At 37.4% G+C, this 16,442-nt stretch overlaps 1 protein-coding gene across 1 annotated transcript; it reads left to right on the forward strand.

Annotated features, from left to right (window-relative positions):
• The first annotated feature begins 11,263 nt into the window (after nt 1–11,263).
• Nucleotides 11,264–14,488, forward strand: LOC104100941 (large ribosomal subunit protein eL30-like). Its single transcript, XM_009608311.4, has 5 exons — nt 11,264–11,433; nt 11,681–11,786; nt 13,135–13,236; nt 14,045–14,113; nt 14,205–14,488. The coding sequence occupies exons 1-5, from the start codon at nt 11,413–11,415 to the stop codon at nt 14,243–14,245; spliced, it is 339 nt and encodes a 112-aa protein (XP_009606606.1). The 5' UTR covers nt 11,264–11,412; the 3' UTR covers nt 14,246–14,488.
• Nucleotides 14,489–16,442: the final 1,954 nt, after the last annotated feature.

The raw sequence follows: 16,442 nt of genomic DNA on the forward strand, positions 1-16,442 counted from the left end.
AGGAATAGATATCGCGGGCCCTCTGCCATCGGCCCCAGGTAAAGCTAAGTTCATTTTATTTATGACTGACTATTTCTCTAAATGGGTTGAAGCACATGCGTTCGAGAAAGTGAAAGAGAAAGAGGTTATAGACTTCATCTGGGATCATATCATATGTCGATTTGGGATACACGCCGAAATAGTGTGTGACAATGGAAAATAATTTATCGGCAGCAAAATGACGAAATTCCTCGAAGACCATAAAATAAAAAGGATGTTATCAACACCATATCACCTTAGTGAGAACAGACAGGCCGAATCGACGAACAAGACTATCATTCAAAACCTAAAGAAAAGGTTGAACGACGCTAAGGGAAAATTAAGAGAAATTCTACCCGAAGTTCTTTGGGCATATCAGACAACATCAAATTCCAGTACGGGGGCAACCCCATTCTCCTTAGTGTATGGCTTCGAAGCCTTGATTCCAGTCGAAGTCGGGGAACCCAACGCCAGGTTTTGACATACAACAGAAGAGTCAAATCGCAAGGCTATGAATACTAGCCTCGAATTATTGGATGAAAAACGAGAATCCGCACTCGTTCGAATGGCTGCACAAAAGCAACGGATCGAAAGATACTACAATAGGAGAACCAACCTTCGCCACTTCAGAGTCGGGGACTTAGTCATGAGGAAAGTCACCATCAACACTCGAGATCCTAATGAAGGAAAGCTCGACCCAAATTGGGAGGGACCCTACCAAGTCATCGATATTGTCGAAAAGGGATATTATAAGCTCGGTACGATGGACGGCAAACAACTATCAAATAATTGGGACATATCGCTTCTCAAACTGTATTATTGCTAAAGGTATGACTTTATTCCCTTTTTTCATTTATATATTCGACACTAACTCACTGCAGGTGTTCGATCGAAGACATCGAGACCTCAAGTTTTAAAGCACGCGTTGCACTATTTTTCCCTTAGATCGGTTTTTGTCCCAAGTGGGTTTTCCCGGCGAGGTTTTTAACGACTCAACAATTATGTGCTACATGAGGACAATTCAAAAATATGGCTTCTTTACAATCAACCTCGAATACTGGGGGGAATCACCCTCGGATGTTACACTGTCAAGGCAATTACTTCATGTCAAAGGGTCTCGATAGAGAAATTTTGTAATGGGCCAAATAGTCGAATGAATCGTGTCCATATAGATTAGTCGAGCCCCGATGACAAAACATGTATGCATGTATAAATTATACAAAGAAGCATTCTTTCTATATCAAACATCTTGTGTCTCAAAGAAATTTTTCTACTATACAAGCTCCATACTTATGATTTTGTGAGAAATGTCTCAAGGACCAAGTGCAAATATACCTCGTGCACTCGGGGACTACCATCAATGATCGACATATTTGAGTAATCTAAACTAGACCTCAAAGAGGCTTCCCTCGATCTATAGGCTGGGGACATCACTCCCAGGGACTAACACTTCGAACAAGTTCGAAGTGTTATTGGGAAATAAGCCCAAGAGGCATACTCAAAGGCTATGGCCAAATTAAGGCGGCTCGGAGACGTCCGAATCCCGCAATAAAAATAGGCCTTCGAATTCTTTGAAAAATCGGTTAAAAAAGGCTACCCTCGGCAAAAGGGCTTCGATGGAATCAGCCCTCGAAAAACCTTAAGAGGTATCAAATTATCTTAACACAAATATGCTAAGGCACAACAAGCAAAGGGGTTTCAATCGACATTGAACCCTCAAAAAACCTAATGGGTAAAGAATACGTGTTAAGGCATAAAGAAATTTTTACTAAGTCTTCTAAGCCGAAAAAGGGGAAAAGTAGCCATCTTTTAGAGGCCATATCGGCCCAATCTAAAGAGCCTAAGGGCAAATACACTTAGAGTTCGAGATTTTGTTCTCACTTAATTCGGACCTAAGGGTTCCACTATTCCGAGCTCAAATAAAATTGACTTGAATATAGCTTGAAGATTCATCACTATTTGATATAAAACCTTAATGGGTCCGTGACTGTGAGCTCCAAACTTACTCGAACTCGGCTACAAAAATAGTACAATTACGGCTTCGATCAAGCCATCCGAAATCAAAATCCCGAACATATTATTGAGCTCGGGGACTCGCCTTCGCTTAGCTAAAAAACCTAAGGGTTTGTTCTACTCTGAGTTTGAGTTGTTTCTCACTCGATTATAGAGGCTATATCAACCCGATTGCAACAAAGTTTTCACAAGACAAAGGCAAAACATAATTTATCATAAATCAGAAATCGGAGACGAAACGGAAAGAAAAGGAATCTTTCATATATGCAAAGTATTTACAAAGATCACACAAAGTCTTACGCAAAATACAAAAGGAGAAAAAAATCCTAAGTGCCTAGTCCGCCTCATGATCTGCATCTTCGGGAGATTCATCTTTATCTCCTCCGCTCTCGGATCCACTCGCAAAGTCTTCATCATCGGAAAGCAAAGCTCCGGCCTCGTCCTCCAAAACTTTCACACTCTCGATATCAGCAGTGAGGTCGAAGCCATGAGCATGTACCTCCTCAAGAGTCTCTCTTCGAGAATGGCGCCTAGCATGCTCAGCAACACGGGACAATCTAACATTAGCAGCGTCAGAAATTTCCTTTGCCTGAGTGTTAGCGGCTTCAGCGTCGGCTCGGTAGGAGGCCACGAGCGCCTCTGCCTCAGACGTGGCCCTTGCAAGCTCAGCGGACAACCGAGTCTCGAGCTCTTCAACCTTCTAGGCTCGGGCCAAGTTCTCCACCTTCACACTTTGGAGTTGACGCTCAACCAAAGACAGTTGGGCCCGAACCGCATCTTTCTCCGAGGCGAGATGGTCCATGCTCTGTTTCTACCCCAAAGTCTCTGCCTCTTTTATCTTGGCCTCCTCACGAAGCTACTCAACCAATTTGGCCTTCTACTGAACCTACAAGATCAAAGTGTTAGTTACCAATATCAAGTTAATACATAACAAGCTCCCAAAAATTTACATTACCCGTTCAATGAGCTCGGTTTGATCTCGATGAGTTTTTGTCAGCTCAGCTCGAATGCTTGTGATCTTCTTTTCTTTTCGGATATAAAGGAGTTTGAGGGCGTTTCTCTCATCCGTAAGCTTTTTGAAATCAGCCTTACAACGGGCCAGCTCAGCTCGGTACTTGGAAGATGCTTATCGATAGAACGCTGTAGCTTGTACAGAAAGAAAGAAAATCAGACTTAGAGAAATAAGAACAAACGCAAGCATGGTAACATGGGCTAAAACTCACTTGGTTCAGAAGCCGCTGAGCCTCATCAAATATGAGTGATGCGCCAAGGTCGGAAACATCATCGACTCCCGTAAAGCAACCACGAAATATATCATCCCTTTCGGGGGCCGTCCCCACATCGGGCGCCCCTATGGACCGGGTATCCCGAAACTGCCCCTCAGAGAACGTGGGGGCGAGCGGCGAATCGTCAATATTAATTGCCCCGAGCGAGTCACTTGGGGCATTCTCTTCTTTTTGAAGGACCTCGGAACTAGACCCTACAGGCACACCCGCCGGTTGCTCATCATGACATGAGGCATCTTCAATACCCGATGATTCAGGGACTCTGCTCGGACCTTCCCCCGAGATCACCTCGGTCTGCGGCTGAACCCCCTCGACAATCACCTGCTCAACAGCTTTCGAAGCTTCGATGCTTTCCCTCTTCCAAGCCACCTGCAGGCAGTCGGTATCTTCTCCCTCCTAATCTTTATCTCGTAGTATTTGGACTACATTGGCAGGCAGAATGTCGAGATCAGTCTTCGACTTTCGAGCCCTGCTTTTATTGGGCCTTGGGGTATATGGTGGTGAGGCCTTTCTCCTTTTCTTATCTTTGATCGGCTTTGGGACCTCCTCTTTCCCGAGGGGAGGCGATCTCATAACGACATTATCTCCAAGACTTGTATGAGAAGAAATCAAGTTAGAAGGAAGTATTTCACAGGAAAGCATCAAACACGGACATGGGAACTTACCATGATTTCTGGCCTCCCATCAACCCTTGGCCAAATCATGCCACGAGCGCTCAGCATACGAAGAAGTTGAAACCAGTTGTCGAACCCAACCTGCAAGGTCCAAGACTGAACCAGGAAACCAGGGGAAAGCTGCTCTATAAAGAAGAATATAGATAAAAAGAGGTAAAGGAAACATAACAAGTAATCAAACGTTATCGGTGAAGTTCTACTTACGCTTCATGTTCCATTCTTCGGGGAATGGCATCTTCTCAGCGGGGACTAAATCGGAGGTCTTGACTCGGACAAACTGGCACATCCATCTTCGGTTCTTGTCCTCGTCTATGCTCGAGAATAGCACCTTCATGGCCCGACGCTGAAGCCTTATCAGTCCGCCCCGATAAAGACGGGGGTTGTATAGCCTAATGAGATAATTGAGGGTGAAAGACATCCCCTCGATCTTGCTCGAGAAGAATTTGAGCAAAATGACAATGTGCCAAAAAGAGGGGTAGAGCTGGCCTAGGGTTACCCGGTATTGGCGGCAGAAGTCGATTATGGCGGGATCGACGGAACCCAGTGTGAAAGGGTAAGTATACACACTTAAGAACCCTTTCACATGAGTGATGATGCCCTCTTCGGGGGTAGGAATCACTACCTTTTTATTCTCCCAGTGGCAGTCCTTTTTCACCTGCTCGAGATCGCCTTCGAATATCGAACATATGTATCTAGACATGGGCTCGCATCGGCTAGGAACCGAAGAGGGTTTTTCGTATTTTAAGTCGGAAGTAAGTTTACATGGCCCAGGGATGCACTCTTCGATACGTGGCTCCATCGGTATTTTGTCACCGGCCGACCGCGATGAGGAGGCCTTTTCTTCTCGAGGAACGGTCTTTGATGTTTTTGCCATTGCTATATGAGGTTTAAGGAAGGAAAAGGCAAATTTTGCGTTTTAATAAGAGATTAACAAACGAAAACCGACAAAGTTGATGGACTTGAAGATAATAAAAGAGCTTTTGAAGATTAGAAGAAGTTTGAAAGTAAAGTTTGAAAAGATTATGAAGGTGGTCTATTTATAATGGCCACTTTGACGGTTTGAAAGCATTGGTGGCCGACCATCAACTGCATTAATTAATGACCTTGGAAACTGCGTAGACGCAATGCTTTAATCGATGATGTCGCTTACGTCACGATGTTGGCGTCATAATTGATCGAGGTATTAAATCGAAGTCTCAAATTCGTTTCTTCTCGTTACACTCCAAAAAATGAGGGGACTATCTGTATACGGTCGAAGTCGGGCATACACGATTTCGTTGGCAGGGGAGTTGCCTAGAGGGTAACCTCATAATAAATCGGGCTCGAACTCGAAGATAGAATATCACACCTGGAGATCGAAGTGTTCATTGAGATAGAGGCCAGCAATAATCGAGATCGAGCATGACTGACTTCGAGTAAGGCGTAATAACGGAATGGCGAGATATCAGTAACCGGTCAAAAGTCAGGGCAAAAATCCCTGAACAGATCAAATCATAGCGGTTATTAGCGCCAATCATGGGATCTACTTCTATTATTAGAGTTGTACCTTATTTAGGATTCCTCTATTATATAGAGGGATCCCATTCACTTGTAGAAAAAAATATTATTCACGGATAAGAATATATATACACACGTTGTTTTCTTTGTTCATTACTACAACGCTGTTTATTCTATCCTATATTGTTCTTATTAACTAATCTTGAGACTATCTCGAATCGAGGTCGAGGCATCGTTGCCGACCAGTTTGATTTATTTTATTGTCCAAGTTATCTATTTAATTCATTATTTATCAATTGGTACTGGTTTAAATCACATATCCTTAAAACCACAATATAAATTTAATTGTTACTCAATTTTTAGGGTAAACACTTATTATATCATAATAATGGTCGTTTACAAAGAAAATATAAAAAAAATAATACTCTTTTTTTAATGTCGAGATATGATAGTTTATTTTTGCTCGAATAGTGAAAATACAATTTTTAGTTTTTCTTGTAATTAATGTTTTGAGTATAAACTTGAGTATTGTCTTACTAGTTGAACAAATGAATACCAAACAAAGTGTAGATTTTTTCGAATGCTAAGAATGTAGTGGATATGATTAACAAGAAAGTGGACACTTTTTGGGAGTTCAACACTATTTGTGAAGATATTCGGAGCTTTATAAAAGGTTTTGACTTGAAACCTATCATGGCGGATTTAAGATTTTGAAATAATAGGTATTCTATTATATAACGTAGGTAGGCGCATACAACATATAATTGATGGGTTTAATTAAACTCAAGATTTCGGCACAAATGATGAACGTATACATAGAAGATCACCAATTTATTAAGTTTTCCGTGTCTATATTGCATGATGCCACTTGCGAGCTTACTTTCTCAAGCTGAGTTGTAATTAGTGTGTGATCCTTCTTTGAACAATTATATCATTTAACTAGCTCTTACCATAATGCTATTTGAAAAACAAATGTGTTCGATAATAGTAGCCGATTGTTTCTCCCATCTTCCTTTTTTTTTTCCTTGTAACGAAAGTATCAACTGTGTACGTATTTTGCATTTAGTTTTCACTTAAATACAAGATGAATTTTATTATGCACCGTTCATCAAATGGTTGTTGCTTCAACTCTTAGGAAAAATAGTGATTTCATTTGACAATATATAGATGTATACACGAATGACGCATATATGTACGAATTTGACAGTCTTTAAAATTAAACACATATACCATTGTGATTTTTACATTTTCTCATGCGCGTGAGACAAAATTCAACATTAAAGAGAAAAAGATAACTCTTTGTAGTCTATATATACTACTAGAAACTTGGCAAAAAACGTCCAAAAAAATCGACCAAAGTAGGTCGGTAATGACCGATAACCGTCTAAAATGCGACCATTAATGTGTGATCGGTATTTTGAAGGTCGGAAGGGCATACCGACCAAAGTTGGTCGTAAATTACCAACCAACTTTGGTTGGTCAATTAAATTCAAAAAACAAATGCCGAAAAAACTTCAGACCAAAGTCGGTCGGTATTTTAATTATGTAATTAAAAAATACACAATTTGGGAATCGAACCTGGGTCTGTACTGTTGCAAGATACTATTCTACCACTAGACCATTGGTGCATTTTGTTTTAAGACTGTCTTTTATTTGATTTATACTCTTTAATTGTATTTTCGCACGAAAATAACCGACCAATGTCGGTCGGTTTTATTAAAAAATAAAATTACCGACCGAATTCGGTCGATTTTTTAAAATGATCGGCCGAATTAACCAATCGATTGCGGTCGATTTTTTAATATTAATTTAAATTTATTTTAAATGAAAAATCGCGATCAATTTTTATCGAATTTCTAGTAGTGATATGAGACTTTTATCTTTCACATCAGGCAAAGAAGCAGTAGGAGAAAGAGACTCACAGAATAATCTTTGACTTTGAATTACCGATTATTGATAATAATAATAATATCAACATATTAGTCCATCCAAGTGCGAGTCCATGTATTATTTGATCGAATAAATTTGATTTTAGTATCAATTGTGCAGTTTGATCCCTCGAGCTAACAAAGGTGAAAAAAGTTAACAAATTTTTATTGTTTAGAGTTAAACAACAACAACAACAATAACCCTAATGTAATCTCCCAGGTGGGCTCTAGGGAGAGTAGTGTATACACATACTTTACCCATACCTTTAAGAAGACATAGAGGTTATTTTCGATAGACCCTCAACTTAGGAAAGATAAAAAGAAGGGCAACAACAAGCACACAAATCAGAAAATCGAAGCGAAAATCCAAAATTAAAACTAGATAATGCAATCAGAAAATCGAAACGAAAGCAACAACAAGTAATAACACAAGTCAGGGAATATGAAAATACACAAATGACACTAAGCCGTGTACTAAAGCTACTGTTACAAATAAGGACAACACTCGACTACCTAACCATTTACCTTTATTCTCAACCTCGATACCTTCCTATCCATGGTCATGTCCTTAATAAGCTAGAGTATCGCCATATCTTGCCTAATTGCCTATCCTTAATACTTCTTCGGCCTGCCTCTACTTTTCTTTAAACCCTCCAAGGCCAATCTCTCACACCTGCTCACTGGTACATTTGTGTCTCTCCTCTTCGCATGCCCGAACCAACTAAGTCTCACCTCCCACATCTTGTCCTCCATGGGGGCCACGCTCATCCTGTCCCGAATAACTTAATTTTTAATTCTATCTAACTTGGTATGCCTGCACATCCATCTCAACATCCTCATTTCAACCACTTTCATCTTCTCGACATGGGAATTCTTGACTGGCCAATACTCTGTCACATACAATACTCTGTCACATACAATATAGTTGGTCTGACCACTGCTCTGTAGAACTAATGTTTAAATTTTCGTGGCACATTCTTATCACACAAAACACCGGAAGTGAGCCTCAATTTCATCCACCCGTTCCAATATGATGCATAACATCCTCGCCGATCTCTCCATTCCCTTGTATAGCTAATCAAGGTACTTGAAACTTGCTCTCATAGGGATGACTTGAGAATCAATCCTTACGTCTTTATCCGCTACCTGAGTTGCACCGCTAAACTTGCACTCCAAGTATTTTGTCTTGGTCTTGCTCAACTTGAAACCTTTAGAGGGTCTACCTTCAAACCTCTAACCTTTCATTAACACCACCTCGTATATCGTCAATCAGTACAATATCATATGAAAATAATATACACCACGACACCTCCACTTGAATGTGGTGTATCAGTGTGTCGATCGCCAGCGAAAGTAGAAATGGGCTGAGGGCTGACCCTCGGTGCAATCCCATCACAACTGGAAAGTGTTCCGAGTCCCCTCCCACTGTCCTCAATCGAGTTTTAGCTCCATCATATTATCCTTAATAGCCCTAATGTATGCAACAAGAATACCTATAGACTTCAAATATATTTACATAACCTCCCTTGGCACTTTATCGTAAGTCTTCTTTAAGTCGATGAACACTATATGTAAATCCCTCACTATATTGCTCCATCAACCTCCTCACAAGATAGAATAGTTTCGGTAGTCGAATGTCTCAGAATAAATGCGAATTGGTTTTTGTAAATAGACACAATCCTCTTCAACCTCAGCTCCGCCACCCTCTCCCAGACTTTCATAGTATGGCTTAGTAACTTGATACCCCGATAGTTGTTACAACTTTGGATATCACTCTTATTCTTATACAACGGGATCATAATATTCTATCTTAATTCTTCAGGCATCTTCTTCATCCTAAAAATGATATTAAATAACTCAGTGAGCCACTCCAAAATCGCCCTACTACGCTATTCCAAAATGCTACCGGGATGTTGTTTGAACCGGTCGCTCTCCCCTGATCATCTTACACATAGCCCCCTCAACCTCCTCGACTCTTATACGCCTACAATATCCAAAGTCTAACGACTCTCGGGGTGTTATAAGTCGCCTAGCGCAGTGTTCCTATCTACCTCTTTGTTCAAGAGTTTATGGAAGCAAGTCTGCCATCTTCGTCGAATAAGTGTCTCGCCCAACAAAACTCTGCCTTCCTCGTCCTTGATGCACTTCACCTGGTCTAGGTCACATGTCTTCCTTTCTCGTACCTTGTCTAGTTTGTACGACTTCTTATTCTCTCATTTGCCTCCAAATTCTTCATACAAGCGTTCAAACGCAACAATCTTAGTCGTTGTGAGTGACTTTGCTTCCTTCTTAGCCATCTTATATCGCTCCATGTTCGTCTTATTCGTCTCATCGTCCACGCTCTCCAAAAGCTTCAAATATGCTGCTTTCTTGGTTTTCACTCTGCCTTTGACATCAGTATTCCACCACCAATCCCCTTTGCGGCCACCAGATGAGCCATTCGAGACCCCCAATACCTCTCTACCAGCTTCCCTGATGCAATTTGCGGTCGTGGTCCACATACCACCTGCGTCCCTACTACTCCTTAATGCCCCATAGCCAGCAACTTATCCCTCAACTCCTCGGTTTTGTCTTTAGTCAAAGCTCCCCACTTGATTCTAGGTAGACCATTCATAATCTTCACTCTTCGCTTTCTCGTGATCTCCAAATCCATGACCAGGAGCCTATGCTAGGTCGTGAGGTTATCACTCGGGATGACCTTGCAGTAAAATAAAGAAAAACAAGATGAATAGCAAACGTTCAACCACTAAGTAGCATCACATTAGCTACCATATGATATAATATCATGATAAATGACTTACTACCCTTATTATATAGAACACAATAATCAATTGCTGGTTCTTCTCTTCTTTTTTACTTTGGTACAATGAAAAAAATTAAATAAAGTCCCCAATATCTTTCATCAACTACATGGACTTAAGTTTTCTAGGAGAATAAATTTCCTTTCTTTCAGTGCGTCGTCTCAAATTTGCAAATCTCCTTCATGTTTGTGGCTTTTGTTTGCCATAAATTCTGCACATTAGTTTGCCTTCCTCCATATGTGTATGATAGTGGCTTCATTCACTTACAGTAAATATCTAGAATCTTCAATACTTAAACGTGAAACTCTTTTTCGACCTATCATTTACTTCACTTAAGACGGAGGGGGTTGTACTATATTTTTTTTTTGAAAAATAAATTACTTTTTTATAAAATCTTTATTCACTACGCCATTTGAATTTGACTCACGTAGTTGAAGGTTAAACACAATAAAATAGTTGTTGTCAAAATCATAATAAAGCAATAATCTAGATATCAAAATTGATATTTCCCTAAAAGGAAAATAAACAAAAAGAAGTTGATTTCTACATAAATAACTAATCGAATTTATTATTTACTTTTTTCAACTTATACACATAGATTATATACAGTTACATTCATTCACTATTTTTAGTTTATAAGATTGCGTTTGGACATAAGAATAATAAAATTCTAAAAAGAAATATTTTTTTTTTCAAGTGAAAATGATATTTGAAAATTAGAGTTATGTTTGAAGATGAATATAATTTTGGGTTATTTTTGAATTTTTGTGAGTGATCTGAGTGAAAATTTGAAAAACAGTTTTTTAAAATTTTTTAAATTTTCAAAAAATTTCAAAATTTATATTCAAATGAAAATTCAAAATTTTATGACCAAACATTGATTTAAAAATAAAAAATAAAAAAATTCTTATGTCTAAACGGGCTGGTGTGCAACTATTTGGGTTAATTCTTCAAAAAACACAAAAAACAAATGACACTATTACTCTCACTTATATGGCAATTTGGGCTTAGAAAACGAAAGCTCTAGAATTTGGGCTTATCAGTCTTCAGACAAAACCCAAACCCTAGACTACTCACCAGCCCTATCCGGTTATATATTGTAAACTTCTCCCCACATTTCAGGGTTCGCTCGCCGCCGTCGACGCATTTGCTTCTTCTAATTTTCTCCGGCTCCGATTCCACACCAGAATACACCATGGTTGCCGCCAAGAAAACCGTAAGAATCTCTTATTTAAAACCAATATTAGTTTACGAATCGGATCATGAAAAGTGCACATTACTGTATGAGTTTAATGCACTGACGGTGTCAAAGATTATAGGATAAGGTATTTTAGAAGTAAATTGCACGCAAGTATATTGCTTTATACTGGTTAAATTACTCTGATTTTGTTAAAGAAAATTGACAGTGCATATAGGTTAAAACCAAATGTTGAATGAGAATTTGTTTGTTGTGAATTTTGCAGAAGAAGACTCATGAGAGTATTAACAATAGGCTGGCTCTGGTTATGAAGAGCGGCAAATATACATTGGGATACAAAACTGTTCTCAAGACCATTAGAAGCTCCAAAGGTCTGTGCTGAACTCAATATGAATTGAGTATACAATAATATCTACGTTTTAATCCCAAATTGTTTCGGCTATATGATTCCTCTATATTATAGTAGTTGAGTTATAATTTAATTTTTCATTCAATTGGAGAATACTATTGTTGTTATTATTATTAAATTTTGGTATTTTAACTCAACCATTATAATCTTGGTAATCCTCGTAGTATCTTGATCTAGTTTTAATATTTATACGTAATGATAATTTGTAATGAAAAGGGAAAACAATAGGAAGAGTAATTTTTTTTCCAAAAAAGGAATATGGGCAGGTGAGAATATTAACCATAAGGGGTTATTACTACACCCTTCCCATTTTTCAAAGGCCATATAAATAAGTGTGCGTGTAGTGTGTCATCTTCAGAACCAAGTACACCACACACACACACTTATATATATGGCTTTTGGAAAATGGGAACGGCTTAGTAATAAATACTTGTAGTTAATATTCTCACATGCCCCTATTTATTTTTTTGGAAAAAATTATAACAAAACAAAACATTACTCTTCCTATCTTTTTCTCCTTTTCATTACAAACATTATGATCTGTAGGTTGCCTGGAAGAAAATATAATCAAATTATGACCTGATTGGTAGTTTGGCAATCCAAATAACAATAGTCAAATTATGATGATTGATGAATTTGATGTGCAATTTATTATGGGTAATATTACTTTGTTTGTGGGCTGGCAAATGTACGAATAAGTAGTGATATACTATGCTTCAAGTTTACGAGTATAATGTTTAAGGATAAAATGAAATTTGTGACTATAGATTGGCTTGTAAGGTTGGAGCTTCGAGTGAAGAGCAAAAAGCCACTCGCTTGCTTCTTCTCATAATGCTCCAAACATTTAAATGCCTTGCTATCTTGAAATGGGCAATCAGATATCCATTTCTTTCATTTTAGCACAGGACATACATTATTGAATGTAAAATAAAAAAGGATTGGCTTGTGAGGTTGATTGCTATTTGGCGTTTGTATGGATCAATATATCAATTAAACCCCAATGTAGGTGGGCTCAGTTGCACGAATTGTGTGTTCAGTTTGCTCTGTTTGTGCCTAGTTAATTTGATTAGTTGAGTAACTTACTTTAATCATCGTATTTATCTTTTTCTTGGCAATATCACCTTGCAATTTAAAATTCATCTCTTTTTTTTTACCTGTGAATATTAAAAACACAATTTTTTGGATATTAACGAGGCTGTTTTTCTATGTAAGAGGGGGCACAAACTTCCTGATTGTGGATTTCTATCGTTAGAGAAATTTATCTTGGTTGGAGTGTAACTAGGGTATCTGCATTTTGCTGTGTATTGCAGCAAAACTTGTTATCATTGCCAACAACTGCCCTCCTATCAGGAAGTCCGAGATAGAGTACTATGCTATGTTGGCAAAGGTTGGAGTTCATCACTACAACGGAAGTGAGTCCATATCCTTGTTTATATAATTTTAGATTTCTACATATCTCTCATGCATGCAATGTGCCCTGGTCTTTTACTGATATTAATTGCAACTTATGGTAATGAAGAAGTGATCCACTTCCTTTTGTGTTCATTTATATATATATATATATATGTGTGTGTGTGTGTATCATTTATTTTCTGTCTGAATAAACTGGTTTAGTAAGATTTTTTATTTGGATTACTGTCGGTTCAATAAAGGTTCTCATAATAGTGAATCTAAGATGATGTTACAAAGGATTGTACTATCTTAATTACGTGATTGATTAGTTTCATAAAAAATATGGGATTGATTAAATGGAACGATATGTAAGCATAAATAATACTGGGGATGCAAAACAAGCTTATATGTAGTGAGTTGAGAGGACAAGGCAGATATTTGTTGTTGAGCCATGAAATAAACATATAGTTTAAGGTGCACGGCATACACTTCCTCTAGAATAGTTTATGCTCAGATGCATATCTGGTTGTTTGTGTGGTTTATCTTGCCTCATATGTATAGAATGTGCAATCTTGTTGATTCACCTTGAATTCAAGAAAAAAAAAATATAGCTTGTTGTTTACAGTTTTGCTGGTTAATCATATACAGATTGAGCTGAGAACTACGTTATGCCTTCTTGATGGAAATATTGATTTTTGAACAATTGAACATTGAGCTCCTTATTGTTCGTTGTAATTGTGATTGGGGATCATTAGATGAGCAGTGTGTGGACTATGATTTCTTTGTGGCGTTATTATTCTTATGCTTAAGTTCTTTTGCTTGTTTCAGACAACGTAGATTTGGGGACTGCCTGTGGTAAATACTTCAGGGTCTGTTGCCTCAGCATTATCGACCCAGGTAGGCACATAGTGGATTTCGTGTTGCTGTTACATATAATATTGTCTTGTTGATTACTGAAGTGTTCCCCATTTACTTTTCTGGATTACAGGTGATTCTGATATTATTAAGAGTTTGCCTGGTGACCAGTGAGGCAGTGTTAGATTGGACTCTGTTCTGAGTCTTAGCAGAAAGTTGCCCATTGTATTGTGAAAAGTGGCTTCTAGATGAATTTTGGCAACTTCATTGATCATTTTGAAAGGAAGTTTTGATGATGTTGAATCTGAGTAACAAATTCTCCTGAGTCGTCTTTCAATCTTATTCCCTGTGGACTTTGATGTGCTGTGCCTGTGCCCACTTTAATTATTTATGTTGAATTCCCACATTCCTATGCTACTTTCTGGATAGTTATATCTGCCAACTTATGAATGAAATTCCAATCCAGTTAGTTCTCTTTTAGGACTTTGAAAAAGGTAACATCTACATTGAGAGTCCAATTGAGTTTAGTATGGTACTGAGTTGAGCTCAATCGAGCTAGCTATAGTGGCCGTTTGGACATAAGAATTGTAAAATTCTGAAAAAGGTTAATCATTTTTGAAAGTGAAAATGACATTTGAAAATTAGAGTTGTGTTTTAATATGAATATAATTTTGAGTTGTTTTTTGAATTTTTGTGAGTGATCTGAAGTGAAAATATTAAAAACAGGTCTTTTTGTGGTTTTTCAAATTTTCTATTTTTTTGAAATTTATGTTCAAGTGAAAATTTTATGGCCTGATTTGAAAAAAGTGATTTTTTCAGGAAAATGAATTTTTTTTATGGCCAAATGTGCCAATAGTATCTTGAGGCCAAGCGCATTGGCATTGAGTCTAGCAAGCTGAGTCCAATATTGATCTCTAGCTGAACTCTACCTAGTAGGTATTATTACTTTTACCCTGTGGCATAAGCTATTTATATCTGGATTTGGCAGTCGAAAAAGTGTATAAAACTTGTATAATTTTTATATATAATATATATAATGTATATATAAAAAAATATACAAATTTTATAAATTTTTTAGGTTATTATTTTTACAGTTACTCATTTTTCCAACCTAAGCCTAATTTGAGCTGAGGCCAAGTCGACTCCGACATTTTCTTTCGTGCTCAGTGTTATGCATTGTTTTTAAAAAAAATTCATAATAAGCCGATTGAGTTAGATAACAATATAAGCATCTACAACTTAAATGGATTTTCAATGTAAATGCGATTGAATTGTACAAATTAATGTTTATAATACACTCGATTTCATATATTATGTTATAACTCTAATATATGTGGATGTCGCTTTCAATGTATGTAGATGTTCTCTTCGTAACTGTCTTTGGCAATTTCAATACCAAACGAATGAGTTCATTAATACGTGTAACTTGAGAAGAAATTTGTAACTTATAAATATGACGTTATTCTCCTGTGGAATAGGCGGAAGAAGCATACTTGAAATAAGACTAAAAGTTCCCTCCTCCTCTCCACATCTCTTATCTATTCTTGTCTTCTTCTCTTTTGGTGCTTTAGTTTATAATTATAATATTTATTTTATAACACGTTATCAGCACGGGGTTCTAACCAACTGAGGTTCTCTGCTTCATCCGAATTTTATCTTCTTCCTAAAAAGAGGTAGTCAGTTTCTTTTCCGATTCATGTATATATTCCTATGTTTATAACGTTTCTATTAGGATCTTCTTTAACTTGCAATTTAATTACCATATGCATAACCTATTTTGAATATGATTAGAATAATTGCATTGGTATGAAAACAATAAATTTCGGTTAAATTGTTATTTCATTATATAAACTACGAAGAAGTTTAATCCTACATATAAATAAATAAGTATTAAAACTGAATTACAATAATTAGACTAATTAAACCCACATCCACTAATTTATCATCTCATTGCACATAATTGTTTGTTTGATAATTTTACATATAGAATATTAATACACGATTATGTACTGTATTAAATTGATAATAATTCTTGTCATTCTAATTCACTTATTTCTATGATAGTTTTCACTATGTCGAATTTGTCAAAGCTTAAATTTATGGCATTTGACATCTCTGGGAATAACTATTTGCCATGGGTACTTGATGCTGAAATTCATTTTAACGCTAAAGGTCTTGGTGACACTATTAAAGAAGAAAATGAAGCATCATGTCAGGATAAGGCAAAAGCCATGATTTTTCTTCCCCATCATCTCGATGAAGGGTTAAAAAATAAATATTTAACCTTGAAAGATCCATTTTAATTATGGACTAGTTTGAAGGAACGATATGACCACCTAAAAGCCACAGTATTGCCAAGAGCTCGTCGTGA

The sequence above is a fragment of the Nicotiana tomentosiformis genome, chromosome 1 (genome assembly GCF_000390325.3).
Source record: "Nicotiana tomentosiformis chromosome 1, ASM39032v3, whole genome shotgun sequence".
Lineage (NCBI taxonomy): Eukaryota > Viridiplantae > Streptophyta > Magnoliopsida > Solanales > Solanaceae > Nicotiana > Nicotiana tomentosiformis.

Coding starts and splice junctions, on each gene's coding strand:
- LOC104100941 (XM_009608311.4), top strand. CDS start 11,413: ATGGTTGCCGCCAAGAAAACC. Junction 11,434..11,680: donor TGGTTGCCGCCAAGAAAACC/GTAAGAATCTCT, acceptor TGAATTTTGCAG/AAGAAGACTCATGAGAGTAT. Junction 11,787..13,134: donor GACCATTAGAAGCTCCAAAG/GTCTGTGCTGAA, acceptor TGTGTATTGCAG/CAAAACTTGTTATCATTGCC.